Genomic DNA, 16,865 nt, shown 5'->3' with positions numbered 1-16,865 from the left:
TTAAAACTGGATTTGTTTTAATAAAAAAAATTTCAAACCCAGTCATTCTTGGGCTCCCTTTCATAGCTCTCCTATATCCTTTTAAGGTGCACCATGACTGTATAACCACCAGAATGTTAGGGAAAAAAAATCACATTTGAGTTTTGCACGGAAATAGATCCCAAAAAATTAAGACAATTACAAGAGTATGGAATTCAGCACAACGTAATTATAGTACTATTAAGAAAGAAATATTATCTATTGTATTATGTATTAGTAAATTTCAAGATGATTTATTAAATAAATTTTTTTTACTCAGAGTCGATTGCAAATCTACAAAACATGTTTTACAAAAAGATGTTCAAAACATTGCATCAAAATAGATTTTTGCACGATGACAAACTATGTTAAGTATTTTTTATTTTAAAATATAATACATCAAAGGTAGTCAAAATTGCACATCTGATTTCTTAACCAGAGAATTTATGTAGGGAAATAATGACAACAAGAAGACTTGATCAGAGGAGGCTTCCAGCCACTCTACCATCACTACCAGTGAAACAAGAATAAAGCCCAGATTCTTCATCGGCCTTAGCCATTACCAACCATTTCACTCCCATAGGTTTCACAGTAGGAAACCTTAGGCCAAATTACCAGTCACCATGTCCTAATTACTAAACGACATTAGTCAGTCAATATGATCCTTATTCAACCCCTACATACCAATCATCCTCATCCCAACCAGTCAGTTATACTAAAACATCACTGTATGTCAAGAAAAATCCCAGCGAATATCTTTTTAGCATTCTTTTCAATCTCAATTAGGAACAAGCACCAGATAAATTAGCCAAAACCATCTTTCCACCTAATTTCCATTATCACCTACAACACCACACAAAACACTGAAATATTATCAAATCATTCTTAGCAAAACAAAATTCATCTCTATCAAATCACTTTATAGCAAAACCCATGAAAAAAAAATTCTTTGCCATTCTCTTTACATTGGCCGGTTTTTAACCGAATCAGATTGGAGAATCCCCCTTTACAAAACCAAACCTCTTCATACCCAATATGTCCACATTCCCAATAACCATTACAATTACTTTGATTACATTGATGCATGGACTTATATCTTTCTCCATCAAACAAAAGATTTTAGTCATTCATGGTTCATTAATTTTGACAAGAGTTTCAGATTAAATTTTCCTGCATGGTTCCCAAAATGGTGGTCAATCCATGGCCCAACAACCAGTCTCCTACCATAAGAACTTATGCAGGTCATCTACGCCAATTTCCAGTAGAAATTTGACAGAAGCCGATTCAACTATAGAATTACACTTCTCCCAATATTCATGGCCAAGTACAAAGTCCTATGGATTATGATGTGGAATTATGAAGTTGAAACAAATGAAGTCTACAGAATCAGATCAGTCAAGTGATGGGATAAATTCAACCATAAAAAGGCCATCAATTAGGTCCCCACCGAATTTCCTATTACTCCACCTCCAATCATTTTGGCACAACCAGCACAACCATCATTGCCAGTCATCTCGGAACAGTCATTATCGGACATTAGTCCATCTTCATCCCTCAAAGGAACATTCAAGTCTTCTAAATCGTCAGGCTCAAAGAAGAATAAAGCCACTCAGCTCAAAGATTTAGCACAAAAATTACTTGCAGAAGCAATGATGCTCCACACTAAAGAAGAAGAAGCTTGAGACTCCGAATCTTCAGATGCGTCTTCACAACAACCAACCAAGTCAATAAGTCAAAAAATACAGTCAGCCAAGTCGGTCGACTACCAGGATTCGCAAGATCTTTTTGCATAAGGTCATGTGAACATAGTCAATTGCCATGTGAAAATTCAGCCTTCCTTTCAGGACACCATGTGAAACGTTTAGACAATATTCGCACCAATGATTTTGACAAAGCATGGTTTCATTCAATCATTCATGTTCTACAATGAAAGTAGCAATTATTCCAACAAATTTCATTATTCATCAATAGTGAAAGCAAGTCATTATTCATCAATAGTGAAAGCAAGTCATCATTCATCAATAGTAAAAACAAGTCATCATCCAAGTCCTTTTTCTAAATCTATAAGAAGTGGACTCCGGAGGAAGAAAGTTCAAGTTAAATTTCTACATTTCTCAGTAAAAAATTTCTTTGAGTTCATATTGTATCCAAAGAAATCAAAATTGTAAACACTTTTAATTTTAAAATGTCAAGGATGCTTGCGTGCACCAATATCCTTTTCATCAGTTATTTTCTTATTTGCTGACTCAATTATCAGTAAATCAATTGTATGTCTCAATGTAAGTTTTGCAATAAAACTTATTTTCAAATTATAATTGCATTATTATTTTGAATTCATTATTTTCATTATGAATATTTTCATAACAACTGATTTTGAATAGCACAAAATTCTTACCCATAGTCAATTCATCAAATATCTCAAGTTCAAGGTAAACACAGATCAGTCATTTGTTCAATTATTCTTATTCTTTTACCATAATTGGTATCATGCTTTTCTTGCTCCTAATCAATATGAGCCCCATTTATAGTAAAAAAGAACTAAGACCTTAGAATTAGTCATCTACTACAAAGTAGCTACTTCCTTCCCACTTAGAGCGATTACTTAGAGCTAACTTCCAGATGGATCAACCCTTCCCGTCCTCTATCTCCGAATTTTATTAAATACTAAAATGTGATAATAGAAAAATACAAGCGGAATGACAAAGCCTAAACCCACGAAAAAACACATCAATGAAAACGAAAGGCAAGACGAAATTAATGTCACGAACATATTACGTTGAAAATCCAAATACTTAGGTGGGAATGTTACCATCCTTGTTACTTGATACTCAAAAATCGTCTTTTCTCTAAGCAACCCTTAAAGATTAATTTTGCACAAAATTAACCAAATCAGAAATCAATAACAGTTCGACTAGCGTTGTAATAATTTTAGTGTTTAATCGAAAAACATAGTTCATTTATTTATTGGATAACCATTAGATGACTTAAAAGATATAATTTAGTTATTTTTTTATGCGCCGATCTTTAAAAGAAGACCTAAAAATCAAGTTTTGATCAAATTGTCAAACATTGCAGGGTTGAGATACATGCTATAATCAAAACAGACCCAGGATCAAGCTGATGGTACTAAACACACTCTTAAGATCTTTTTCTGAATCTTGTCATCCGATGAGGCTTCATGTTCAAAGCAATCAATTTAGTATCAACTTTTACACGTCCATCGGCATTGGCATCCGGCAAAAGAATAGGAGACTCCTGGTGGATTTGCGGGTTCTCTCCGACTGTCATTCTAGGTGCCTGCTGCTGTTGTAGAACATCAGATAAATATGCATTACATGTAACTCCTACCAGTTTCTTGGCATTCAGAAAGCCACAAGTCAATGTGTTCCACAATTTGTTGCCTTACTTTGTTGACTGCATCAGGGTTGCTGCAGTTTTGGGAATTGCCTGAAACACAAGTCATAAACCCTAATGAATATAACATCATCAACTGGAAACTATCAGGCACAGCCATCCATGAAAATCATGTTCGGGTTCAAATTATCTAACTTTGACGTGCTTTAACGCCATTCACAAACAATAACTAAAAAAATACTTTCATAATCAAACTAGAATTCCAAACAAAGGAACACACACACACAAACAAAACATACCTTTAGGGGGGAAAGGAAACTGAGGACATCCTCTCAAATCAGTTCCATGGCCACAATTATGGCAAGAGATGACGTAGGAAGGCACTGAAAGTTTTATTCAAAACAAAAAAGATTTAAACAACTGTTTAGAAATAACTAAAAATATTGCAATCTAGTGAACGTATGTTTTATCCCTTATGAAGCGACTTTGCATAATAGTTCAATGTAAATCTAAAGGGCACAGTACACATGCAATATCAATAGTACACAAGTTTTAAACTGCACATGTAACTACCGACAGAATACAAACGACTACCTACAATTTGGTGTGGGATATAAAACCGGATACAAACAACATAGTTGGAATACTTTCACATCAATGCATAGGATATCAATAGTGAGACTTCTCATGTGAGAAATGTAATACTCACTATCTGGAGATGAAGTCTGTTTGGATGCATGACGCCAGGGATCCTGCGAACCATTTGTAAAAACTATTTTTGAACCTGCAGATTTGGTTTCATAAGATCATGTGAATGAATGCTGAATCATGAAATGAATAAATGATGCTTTTGACAAAAAAATAATTAAATAAATGATCCCATATCTGGTAGTAAGAAATGTTGAAATGTAATCTTGTCTTGGCCCAAGACAATTGATCCAGCCCATACACAAAGAAAGAACCATGCACATGCTAGAGAATTCTAGCAAAATTCAAGTTGGTGGAAGAGTCTAGAAGAATGGTGAGGATTCCACCGACATACAAGATTAATATAGATAATTCTAGCTTAGGAAGGTAGTGGAATTATCTAGATATCTCTAGCATGATGCTTCCTTGCTTCTCCATGGTTCCATCCATGCCTATAAAAGGAGAAGGCATCCACACCATTTGAAACAACCAAGAGAACAAGTAGTGAGAAGTGAGAAGAAGCAACAAAGCTTCTAAGAGCGTTTGAGTGTTTCCTCTTGTAATAAGTTTGTGAGTGAATAAAAATCTTGTGTAATACCTTGAGTATTCTTTCTTTCTCTTGCCTATCAATTCCGCTGCGTTACGTTCTTCTTTGTGAGATAAACATCTCCAAAGTAGTGAAGTCTTTTTAAGCCCCAACAAAGTGGTACCAGAGCTATGGCTAGCAACGCTATGGCAGCCTTCCGAGTTCCAGTGCTCGACAACAACAACTTCGATAATTGGAGTATCAAAATGAAGGCCCTTTTGGGAGCACACGATGTATGGGAAGTTGTGGAGAAAGGCTACACTGAGCCAGAAGATGAAGCTACTCTGTCCCAACCCCAGAAAGAGAGTTTGAAAGATTCAAGAAAGAGAGACAAGAAGGCGCTCTACCTCATCTACCAAGCATTAGATGACAATGGCTTTGAGAAGGTCTCGAGTGCAACCTCTGCCAAGCAAGCATGGGAGAAGCTTCAAACCTCTTACAAAGGAGCCGAACAAGTGAAAAAGGTTCGTTTTCAAGTATTAAGAGGTGAGTTCGAATCTCTACAAATGAAAGGGTCTGAATCAATCTCTGATTATTTCTCAAGAGTCCTAGCCGTTTCCAATCAATTAAAAAGAAACGGAGAAAAGTTAGAAGATGTTAGAATTATGGAAAAGATACTACGCTCGTTGGACCCCAAGTTCGAGCACATTGTTGTGACGATTGAAAAAACTAAAAACTTGGAAGAAATTAGTATAAAGCAATTAATGGGTTTGCTACAAGCATATGAAGAGAAACATAAGAAAAGGCAAGGAAATGATGACCAGCTCCTCAAGACGCATGTCCAGCCAAAGAAGAAAGAAGAAAGCTTGGACAACGAGAGAAGCCAGTACGGAAGAAGTCGTGGTCGAGGTCGCGGACGTGGACGTGGTTGGAACTTCAACAACCATCACAACTATGAAAGAGGAGAAAGCTTAACAAAAGGTCGTGGAAGAGGACGCTCAAACTTGAGGTATGAAAAATCTCAAGTTCAATGCTATAATTGTCAAAAGTTTGGGCATTATGCTTGGGAATGTAGAGCTCCAAGCAACAGGCTTGATGAGAAGGTCAATTATGTGAAAGAAGAGAAAGAAGATAATGGCATTGTGCTACTAGCATGCAAGAACAATGATGGAGACCAAGACTATACATGGTACCTTGACACCGGCGCCAGCAACCACATGTGCGGAAGAAGAAGCATGTTCGTAAAGCTCAATGAATCGGTGAGTGGCAACGTTTCTTTTGGAGACAAATCCAAAATACCCGTCAAAGGAAAAGGTAACATCCTAATTCCACTGACAAATGGCGGTCACCAATTAATTTCAAATGTCTACTACGTGCCCAATATGAAAAGCAACATTTTCAGCTTGGGTCAACTCTTAGAAAAAGGTTATGATATTCACATGAAAAATTATAGCCTTTTTCTTAGAGATGACAAAGGAAGATTAATTGCCAAGGTGAAACTGTCAAAGAATAGGATGTTTTCTATGAATATTCAAAATGACGTTGCAAAGTGCCTCAAGACATGTTACAAAGACACATCCTGGCTTTGGCATCTTCGTTTTGGGCATCTTAACTTTGGGGGACTGGAGTTATTATCCAAGAAGGAGATGGTGAGAGGCTTACCGTGCATCAATCGCCCTGATCAAGCTTGCGAAGGATGTTTACTTGGGAAACAGTTCAGGAAAAGCTTTCCAAATGAGTCAACCACAAGAGCCCAGAAGCCACTCAAGCTTATTCACACCGATGCGTGTGGTCCAATAAAACCAAACTCTTTGGGTAAAAATAATTATTTCCTTCTCTTCATTAATGATTTTTCAAGAAAAACCTGGGTATATTTCTTGAAGCAAAAATCAGAAGTCTTTGGAGCATTCAAGAAATTCAAAGCCGCTGTAGAAAAGGAGAGTGGTTGCAAGATCAAAGCCATGAGATCTGATCGAGGAGGAGAATTCTCTTCAAAGGAATTTCAAGAATTCTGTGAAGCTAATGGAATTCGTCGACCTTTGACAGTTCCAAGATCCCCTCAACAAAATGGTGTGGCGGAAAGAAAAAATCGAACCATCCTCGACATGGCTCGAAGCATGCTCAAAAGCAAGAGATTGCCTAAGGAGTTATGGGCAAAAGCTGTAGCATGTGCTGTCTACCTATCCAATCGGTCTCCAACAAGAAGTATGTGGGGAAATACTTCGTAAGAAGCATGGAGTGGAAGAAAGCCAGGTATCTCTCATCTAAGAGTTTTTTGAAGCATAGCCCATGTACATGTACCAGACGAGAGGAGAACCAAACTTGACAAAAAAAGTGAGAAGTTCATCTTTATCGGCTATGACTCAAATTCAAAAGGCTATAAGCTGTATAATACAAACAATGGGAAAACGATGATTAGTCGAGATGTGACATTCGATGAAGAAGAAGAATGAGATTTTAGCTCTCATGCAAGTGATCTTCACTTCTTTCCTTAGTTTGAAGAAGAGAATGAACAAGGGATGATGGAGCAAGAGAGGTTCAACAAGAGTCCACCATTCCACCTGCTTCACCAATATCAACCAATCATGGTAATTCACCAGCATCAGCATTATCAAGTGGGAGTCTAAATGAAAGAGAAGTACCATGCACAAGAAGTCTATGAGATCTCTATGAGGTAGCTGAAAGACTCGATAATCCTACATTTTTCTATCTCTTTGCTGATTATGAACCAGTTGACTTCTAAGAAGCAGTGCAAGATGCTAAGTGGAGGAAAGCAATGGATGAAGAAATTGAAGCAATCCAGAAGAACGATACATGGGAACTCGCTATTTTTCCGAAAGGACACAAAGCCATCTGAGTCAAGTAGGTGTATAAGACAAAGAAGAATGCCAACGGAGAGGTCGAAAGATACAAGGCGAGATTAGTGGCGAAGGGCTATAGTCAAAGAGTCGGAATTGACTATGATGAGGTATTTGCACCCGTTGCTCTGTTGGAAACTATACGATTACTAATTTCTTTGGCAGCTCAAAACAAATGGAAGATTCAACAAATGTATGTGAAGTCCGCTTTCCTAAATGGAGTCCTTGAAGAAGAAGTCTACATTCAGCAACCATCAGGCTATGAAATCAACGGGCATGAAGACAAAGTTCTGAAGCTGAAGAAATCCCTCTATGGGTTAAAACAAGTGCCACGAGCATGGAAAAGTCGCATCGACAAGTACTTCCAAGAAAACAACTTCATCAAGTGCCCTCATGAACATGCTCTCTACGTCAAAGTCAAGGATGAAGATATTCTGATTGTGTGCTTATATGTGGATGATATAATCTTCACCGGAAGTAATCCAAGCATGTATGAAGAGTTCAAGAGACTGATGACCAAAGAATTCGAGATGACTGACATCAGGCTGATGGCATACTACCTAGGCATTGAAGTCAAGCAGAACAAAGAAGGCATTTTCATCTCCCAAGAAAGCTACACAAAGGAGATACTGAAAAAGTTCAAAATGGATGACTGCAAGCCCATAAGCACACTAGTGGAGTGCGGAGTTAAACTAACTAAGCATGACGAAGGAGAAAGTGTAGATCCAACATTTTTCAAGAGTTTAGTTGGAAGCTTGCGCTACTTGACTTGCACAAGACTAGATATTCTCTATGTCGTCGGATGAGTCAGTCTCTACATGGAGAATCCCACAACTACACATTTGAAGACCGCCAAAAGAATTCTTCGATACCTTAAAGGTACTGTTATTTTTGGCTTGTTCTATTCAAGCTCTAATAATTACAAACTTGTTGGATTTAGCGACAGTGATTGGGCAGGAGATTCCGACAATAAAAAAAGCACTACTGGATTTGTGTTCTTCATGGGAGACACTACATTCACATGGATGTCGAAGAAGCAACCGATTGTCACTCTCTCTACCTGCGAAGCTGAATACGTAGCTGCTACCTCATGTGTCTGTCATGCAATCTGGCTGAGAAACTTGCTAAAAGAATTAAGCATGCCACAAGAAGAGCCAACAGAGATCTATGTCGACAACAAGAGGAAACACTCAAACACTCTTAGAAGCTTTGTTGCTTCTTCTCACTTCTCACTACTTGCTCTCTTGGTTGTTACAAATGGTGTGGATGCCTTATCCTTTTACAGGCATGGATGGAACCTTGGAGAAGCATGGAAACATCATGCTAGATATATCTAGATAATTCCACTACCTTCCTATGCTAGAATTATCTACACTAATCTTGTATGTTGGTGGAATCCTCACCATTCTTCTAGACTCTTCCACCAACTTGAACTTTGCTAGAATTCTCTAGCATGTGCATGGATCTTTCTTTGTGCATGGGCTAGATCTATTATCTTTGGGCCAAGACAAGATTACAATTCAACATCCCCCCTTAATCTTGTCTTGCGATGCCGATTGTGTTTCTTAATCTGACAAAGTCTTCTTGCTTGAGTGGTTTGGTGAATATGTCGGCGACTTGGTCTTGTGACTTCACGTATTCCACTTGCACATCCTTTCTTACAATACACTCTCTTCTGTAATGATAGCGGGTATCTATGTGTTTGTTTCTGTCATGGAATATTGGATTCTTTGCTAGAGCTATTACAGACTTATTGTCGACATAGATCTTTGCTGGCTCTTCTTGTGGCATGTTTAATTCTTTCAGCAAGTTTCTCAGCCAGATTGCATGACAGACACATGAGGGAGTAGCTACGTATTCAGTTTCGCATGTAGAGAGAGTCACAATCGGTTGCTTCTTCGACATCCATGTGAATGCAGTGTCTCCCATGAAGAACACAAATCCAGTAGTGCTTTTTCTATCGTCGGAATCTCCTCCCAATCACTGTCGCTATATCCAACAAGTTTGTAGTTATTAAAGCTCGAATAGAACAAGCCAAAGTTAACAGTACCTTTAAGGTATCGAAGCATTCTTTTGGCGGTCTTCAAGTGTGTAGTTGTGGGATTCTTCATTTAGCAACTGACTAATCCGACGGCATAGAGAATTTCTAGTCTTGTGCATGTTAAGTAGCATAAGCTTCTAACTAAACTCTTGAAAAATGTTGGATCTACACTTTCTCCTTCGTCATGCTTGGTTAGTTTGACTTCGCACTCCATTGGCGTGCTTATGGGCTTGCAGTCTTCCATTTTAAACTTTTTTAGTATCTCCTTTGTGTAGCTTTCTTAGGAGATGAAAATGCCTTCTTTGTTCTGCTTGACTTCAATGCCTAGGTAGTATGCCATCAACCCGATGTCGGGTCATCTCGAATTCTTTGGTCATCACTCTCTTGAACTCTTCATACATGCTTGAATTACTTCCGGTGAAGATTAGATCATCCACATATAAGCACACAATTAGAATATCTCCATCTTTGACTTTGACGTAGAGAGCATGTTCATGAGGGCACTTGGTGAAGTTATTTTCTTGGAAGTACTTGTCAATGCGACTATTCCATGCTCGTGGCGCTTGTTTTAACCCATAGAGGGCTTTCTTCAGCTTCAGAACTTTATCTTCATGCCTTTTGATTTCATAGCCTGATGGTTGCTGAATGTAGACTTCTTCTTCAATGACTCCATTTAGGAAAGCGGACTTCACATCTATTTGTTGAATCTTCCATTTGTTTTGAGCTGCCAAAGAAATTAGTAATCGTATAGTTTCCAACCGAGCAATGGGTGCAAATACCTCATCAAAGTTGATTCCGGCTCTTTGACTATAGCCCTTCACCACTAATCTCGCCTTGTATCTTTCGACCTCTTCGTTGGCATTCTTCTTTGTCTTATACACCCAGTTGACTCCAATGGCTTTGTGTCATTTCGAAAGAATATCGAGTTCCCATGTATTGTTTTTATGGATTGCTTCAATTTCTTCATTCATGGCTTTCCTCCACTTAGTATCTTGCACTACTTCTTAGAAGTCAACTGGTTCACAATCAGCAAAGAGACAGAAAAGTGTAGGATTATCAAGTTTTTCAACTACCTCATAGAGATCTTGTAGACTTCTTGTGCGTGGTACTTCTCTTTCATTTAGGTTCCCACTTGACGATGCTGATGCTGGTGAATTGCCATGATTGGTTGATGTTGGTAAAGCAGGTGGAGTAGTGGATTCTTGTTGAACCTCTCTTGCTTGCTCCATCATCCCTTGTTCATTCTCTTCTTCAAACTGAGGAAAGAAGTGAAGATCACCTGCATGAGAGCCAAAATCTCATTGTCCTTCTTCATCGAATGTCACGTCTCGACTAATCACCGTCTTCCCATTGTTTGGATTATACAACTTATAACCCTTTGAATTTGAGTCATAACCGATGAAGATGAACTTCTCACTTTTGTCGTCGAGTTTCATCCTCCTATCATCTGGTACATGTACATGGGCTATGCTTCCAAAAACTCTTAGATGAGAGATACCTGGCTTTCTTCCACTCCATGCTTTTTGTGAAGTCTTTCCCCACACACTTCTTATTGGAGACTGATTTGATAGGTAGACAACACATGCTACAGCTTCTGCCCACAACTCTTTAGGCAATCTCTTACTTTTGAGCATGCTTCGAGCCATGTCGAGGATGGTTCGATTTTTTCTTTCCGCCATACTATTTTGTTGAGGGGATCTTGGAACTGTCAAAGGTCGACGAATTCAATTGGCTTCACAGAATTCTTGAAATTCCTTCAAAGTGAATTCTCCTCCTCGATCAGATCTTATGGCTTTGATCTTGCAACCATTTTCTTTCTCTATAGCAGCTTTGAACTTCTTGAATGTTCCAAAGACTTCTGATTTCTGCTTCAAGAAATATACCCAGGTTTTCCTTGAAAAATCATCAATGAAGAGAAGGAAATAATTATTTTTACCCAAAGAGCTTGGTTTTATTGGACCGCACACATCAATGTGAATGAGCTCGAGTGGCTTCTGGGCTCTTGTGGTCGACTCATTTGGAAAGCTTTTCCTGAACTGTTTCCCAAGTAAACATCATTCGCAAGCTTGGTCAGGGCGACTGATGCATGGTAAGCCTCTCACCATCTCCTTCTTGGATAATAACTCCAGTCCCCCAAAGTTAAGATGCCCAAAACAAAGATGCCAAAGCCAGGATGTGTCTTTGTAACATGTTTTGAGGCACTTTGCAACATCATTTTGAATATTCATAGGAAATATTCTATTCTTTGACATTTTCACCTTGGCAATTAATCTTCCTTTGTCATCTCTAAGAAAAAGGCTATAATTTTTCATGTGAATATCATAACCTTTTTCTAAGAGTTGACCCAAGCTCAAAATGTTGCTTTTCATATTGAGCACATAGTAGACACTTGAAATTAATTGGTGACCGCCATTTTTCAGGGGAATTAGGATGTTACCTTTTTCTTTGACGGGTATTTTGGATTTGTCTCCAAAAGAAATTTTGCCACTTACCGATTCATTGAGCTCTACGAACATGCTTTTTCTTCCGCACATGTGGTTGCTGGCGCCGGTGTCAAGGTACCATGTATAGTCTTGGTCTCCATCATTATTCTTGCATGTTAGTAGCACAATGCCATTATCTTCTTTCTCTTCTTTCACATAATTGACCTTCTCATCAAGTCTGTTGCTTTGAGCTCTACATTCCTAAGCATAATGCCCAAACTTTTGACAGTTATAGCATTGAACTTGAGATTTTTCATACCTCAAGTTTGAGCGCCCTCTTCCATGACCTTTTGTTGAGCTTCCTCCTCTTTCGTAGTTGCTATGGTTGTTGAAGTTCCAACCACGTCCACGTCCATGTCCACGTCCGCGTCCTCGACCACCACTTCTTTCGTACTAGCTTCTCTCGTTATCGAAGCTTTCTTCTTTCTTCTTTGGCTGAACATTCGTCTTGAGGAGCTACTTATCATTCCCTTGCCTCTTTTTATGTTTCTTTTCATATGCTTGTAGCGAACCCATTAATTGCTTTATACTAATTTCTTCCAAGTTTTTAGTTTCTTCAATCGTCACGACAATGTGCTCGAACTTGGGGTCCAACGAGCGTAGTATCTTCTCCATAATTCTAACATCTTCTAACTTTTCTCCGTTTCTTTTTAATTGATTGGAAACAGCTAAGACTCTTGAAAAATAATCAGAGATTGATTCAGACCCTTTCATTTGTAGAGATTCGAACTCACCTCTTAGTACTTGAAGACGAACCTTTTTCACTTGTTCGGCTCTTTTGTAAGAGGTTTGAAGCTTTTCCCATGCTTGCTTGGCAGAGATTGCACTCGAGACCTTCTCAAAGTCATTGTCATCTAATGCTTGGTAGATTAGGTAGAGAGCCTTCTTGTCTCTCTTTCTTGAATATTTCAAACTCTCCTTATGGGGTTGGGACATAGTAGCTTCATCTTCTGGCTAAGTGTAGCCTTTCTCCACGACTTCCCATACATCATGTGCTCCCAAATGGGCCTTCATTTTGATACTCCAATTATCGAAGTTGTTGTTGTCGAGCACTGGAACTTGGAAGTCTGCCATAGCGTTGCTAGCCATAGCTCTGATACCACTTTGTTGGGGCTTAAAAAGACTTCACTACTTTGGAGACGTTTATCTCACAAAGAAGAATGTAATGCAGCGGAATTGATAGGCAAGAGAAAGAAAGAACACTCAATGTATTACACAAGATTTTTATTCACTCACAAACTTAGTACAAGAGGAAATACTCAAACACTCTTAGAAGCTTTGTTGCTTCTTCTCACTTCTCACTACTTACTCCCTTGGTTGTTACAAATGGTGTGGATGCCTTCTCCTTTTATAGGCATGGATGGAACCTTGAAGAAGCATGGAAACATCATGCTAGATATATCTAGATAATTCCACTACCTTCCTATGCTAGAATTATCTACACTAAGCTTGTATGTTGGTGGAATCCTCACCATTCTTCTAGTTGTTGGGGCTTAAAAAGACTTCACTACTTTGGAGATATTTATCTCACAAAGAAGAATGTAACGTAGCGGAATTGATAAGCAAGAGAAAGAAAGAATACTCAAAGTATTACACAAGAAGAGCCAACAGAGATCTATGTCAACAACAAGTCTGCAATAGCTTTAGCAAAGAATCCAGTTTTCCATGACAGGAGCAAACACATAGATACCCGCTATCATTACATAAGAGAGTGTATTGCAAGAAAGGATGTGCAAGTGGAATACGTGAAGTCTCAAGACCAAGTCGCTGACATATTCACCAAGCCACTCAAACAAAAAGACTTTGTTAGATTGAGGAAATCAATCGGCGTCACAAGACAAGATTAAGGGGGGATGTTGAAATGTAATCTTGTCTTGGCCCAAGACAATTGATCCAGTCCATACACAAAGAAAGATCCATGCACATGCTAGAGAATTCTAGCAAAGTTCAAGTTGGTGGAAGAGTCTAGAAGAATGGTGAGAATTTCACCGACATACAAGATTAATGTAGATAATTCTAGCTTAGGAAGGTAGTGGAATTATCTAGATATCTCTAGCATGATGCTTCCATGCTTCTCCAAGGTTCCATCCATGCCTATAAAAGGAGAAGGCATCCACACCATTTGAAACAACCAAGAGAGCAAGTAGTGAGAAGTGAGAAGAAGCAACAAAGCTTCTAAGAGCGTTTGAGTGTTTCCTCTTGTAATAAGTTTGTGAGTGAATAAAAATCTTGTGTAATACCTTGAGTATTCTTTCTTTCTCTTGCCTATCAATTCCGCTGCATTACATTCTTCTTTGTGAGATAAACATCTCCAAAGTAGTGAAGTCTTTTTATGCCCCAACAAGAAATGCCTTCAGCTATTAGGGGTTTTCTGGTAGGCAGCAGGGCAGGAGGAGAAGGGATAAGGTTGAGGGCCGAGATGAAAGGGTAGATAGAACTTATGCTACTGAAATAGTAATATGTAATTACTAGGAAAACATATAGATAGGCAAAGAGAGATCAATGTCCTTGACCTGCAATTTTTTTGCCTCCATAGTATAGATTTGTTGCAACAACATCAGGATAGATGCCCTCTCCGAAAACACTCTTGCAAAGGTCTAAATGGTATCTGCAACGATGTCAAACTATCAATCAGCGATGCATACAGGAGCTACCGAGTTGAACATTCTACAGGTCTGCAGAAAAAGCATAAGTAGAAAAATAGTATTTAGATCAAAAATATTTTCAGAAACATGCCTTGTGTCAATTTTTGAAGACCGGATGCTATCATTTGCAGGTGCCACCTGAAAATATGCAACTTCAGTACAAACTTGGAACCACCACAATCTATCAGAACTGCCCTCACTAATAGCAGTATTCTTCAAGTGCTTCTGATTATATGTTTCGACATCAACACCAAAACTTCCCAGATAATGATCTTTAACGTATCTAGCATATGTTTCCTGCAAGAAGATTAAGTTTTTGCCATTAGCAACATTACACAACTAGAGAAGCTTGATATAGGCATCTTCATAAAGCTTAAGTCCAAGAACCACGATTATTGGCACGGCTTACAAGTTACGAAATAGTTTTTTTTTTTTTTTTCCCCATCATTCTTACTTTTCACTGAAGTTTAAAATGAAAATATTATACAGCGTACACTATGAATACCAGAGGAAATGCGCATGAAATTTTCATACTACTGCTAAGTTTGAAGTTAGAGATTTGACATAAAGGGGTTATTTATTTGGACAATGCAAGGTAAACATGCTGCCCGTAAGACAAGCTCAGTAACCAAGGGCTCATTATAGAACATAACTGTGTGATTACATATAGAGCACAGTGGACCAAGATTATTTCAATTAAAGAACCAAATGGAAAGGTGAGAAGAGGAACATACCACCAAATCCTCTTCATTTGTCTTTGCTTGAACAAGAGGGGAGCATAACTTATCCGGAATTCCGGATTGAAACTGCAAATTATTAAACAAATAATCACCACCAGTTCGATAGAGTGTAAACTGAGTGACAAAACTAAGAAAGAAGTAACATTTACCGCTGTAACAGCAGCATCGGCCAGAAAATACATAAAATCATCATCAATATCAAGCTGCACACAAACTTAAGGTCAAGATGCAAGGTGAGAAGTGAAGAAGAAACTCCTACAGGGCATGAATCCGGATTGTACTTCGAAGTACATCATGATTCAGATTTACTAATGGTGACTAAAAAGGATGAAAAATCCAACCTGCGTTGCACCAAACGACGCCTTTACTGCTTTCCGGTTAGTAGCAAGCCTTTGTTCAACAAGACGATTAGTTTCTTGCAGTGCAGCTTTACATTGTGGACCTGCAGACTCACCAACCTGCATTCGGAGAGTGTTGTAGTTAAGCGACTACAATCTCATTCTTTTGCCTTAAAGGAGAAAATGCCAAATTAACACAGTGATCACCTGCTGGTCAAATTCAGTGAAGTTATAAACAGCTCCAACAACAGCAGAACTTGCAACACTTCCACATGTCAAATGCGGGAATTTAACCCGAAACCACGCACTAAGAGCTCCCGCATACGAAACACCAAACACAAACCATGGATTTTCACCCTTGGTCTTATTCAGCTTCACATTTAATGAATTCTACAAATAATCACACAAAATAAAATATAAAAAGAAAACACTAAATAACATGCTCAATTCGGTAAAATATCTACAACAAATTCATAAACTTCACAAATGGGGCTTGCCTGGTAAAACTCACGAAAAACCGCCAAATCGAAAAGAGCTTGCTTGGATGACAAGTACCTCAAATTCTCCGTTGTATGCGATTTGAAAGGAGAGCTTTTTCCGTAGTATCGATGCTCAGGCGAAACCACAGCTGCCCCAAACTTCTTAGCCAACACCTGCACAATGGGACTTCAATTAAATTCCCAAAAATCCAATATTTCTTCCACATTTACAAATTTACAAATTTTCCACAAAAAATTTGAAAAATTAGAACTTACACTAAGGTAATCGTTAGCAATGCCGCTGCACGCGGCTTCTCCGCAAATTCTGAGAAAAATGGGTCCGTCAGGCGTTCTGAAGTAGTCGAGAAATTCGTAGTAGCGCTGCGGGAATTTGCGGCTGTCGTAGGGCGAGAAGTGGTCGAGAGTCTGATCGAACCAGAACTCCTCCGTCGTCAAGTAATTGCCAGTGCCTCTGGCTCCGGACGAGCTCCCCAGCTGAAGAAAAGTTCGGGGATTCATAAAGGCAGAAGCGAGCGTCCAGAGCATCGTCGTTAGAAAGAGCGAGAACGAAGACGACGTCGACATTGGAACTCGGGATGGTAGATTGGCGGCGGTGCACCGGTGGCTGGTCTGTGAAAGTTTGCAGCAACTAGCAGTCATGCATGCTGTGCATGTGTTCACATACAATATTGGCAC

At 38.8% G+C, this 16,865-nt stretch overlaps 1 protein-coding gene across 1 annotated transcript; it reads right to left on the bottom strand.

Moving 5' to 3' along the window:
* Window positions 1–3,040: 3,040 nt before the first annotated feature.
* On the bottom strand, window positions 3,041–16,829 carry LOC126602782 (probable serine protease EDA2). The gene is made up of 11 exons (XM_050269651.1): window positions 16,446–16,829; window positions 16,188–16,343; window positions 15,898–16,080; window positions 15,694–15,810; window positions 15,502–15,555; window positions 15,347–15,418; window positions 14,704–14,909; window positions 14,481–14,575; window positions 4,082–4,156; window positions 3,672–3,755; window positions 3,041–3,465 (listed from the first exon to the last, which is right to left on the bottom strand). Exons 1-11 carry the CDS (start codon window positions 16,827–16,829, stop codon window positions 3,350–3,352), a joined length of 1,542 nt encoding a protein of 513 aa, XP_050125608.1. The 3' UTR covers window positions 3,041–3,349.
* Window positions 16,830–16,865: the final 36 nt, after the last annotated feature.

This window comes from Malus sylvestris, chromosome 15, assembly GCF_916048215.2.
Source record: "Malus sylvestris chromosome 15, drMalSylv7.2, whole genome shotgun sequence".
Taxonomy (NCBI): Eukaryota; Viridiplantae; Streptophyta; class Magnoliopsida; order Rosales; family Rosaceae; genus Malus; species Malus sylvestris.
The sequence above is the reverse complement of the archived record's forward strand: the minus strand, read 5'-3'. Positions and strand labels throughout refer to the sequence as shown.

Coding starts and splice junctions, on each gene's coding strand:
- LOC126602782 (XM_050269651.1), bottom strand. CDS start 16,829: ATGACTGCTAGTTGCTGCAAACTTTCACAGACCAGCCACCGGTGCACC. Junction 16,081..16,187: donor TTTTTCGTGAGTTTTACCAG/GCAAGCCCCATT, acceptor GATTATTTGTAG/AATTCATTAAATGTGAAGCT. Junction 15,811..15,897: donor TCACTGAATTTGACCAGCAG/GTGATCACTGTG, acceptor CTCCGAATGCAG/GTTGGTGAGTCTGCAGGTCC.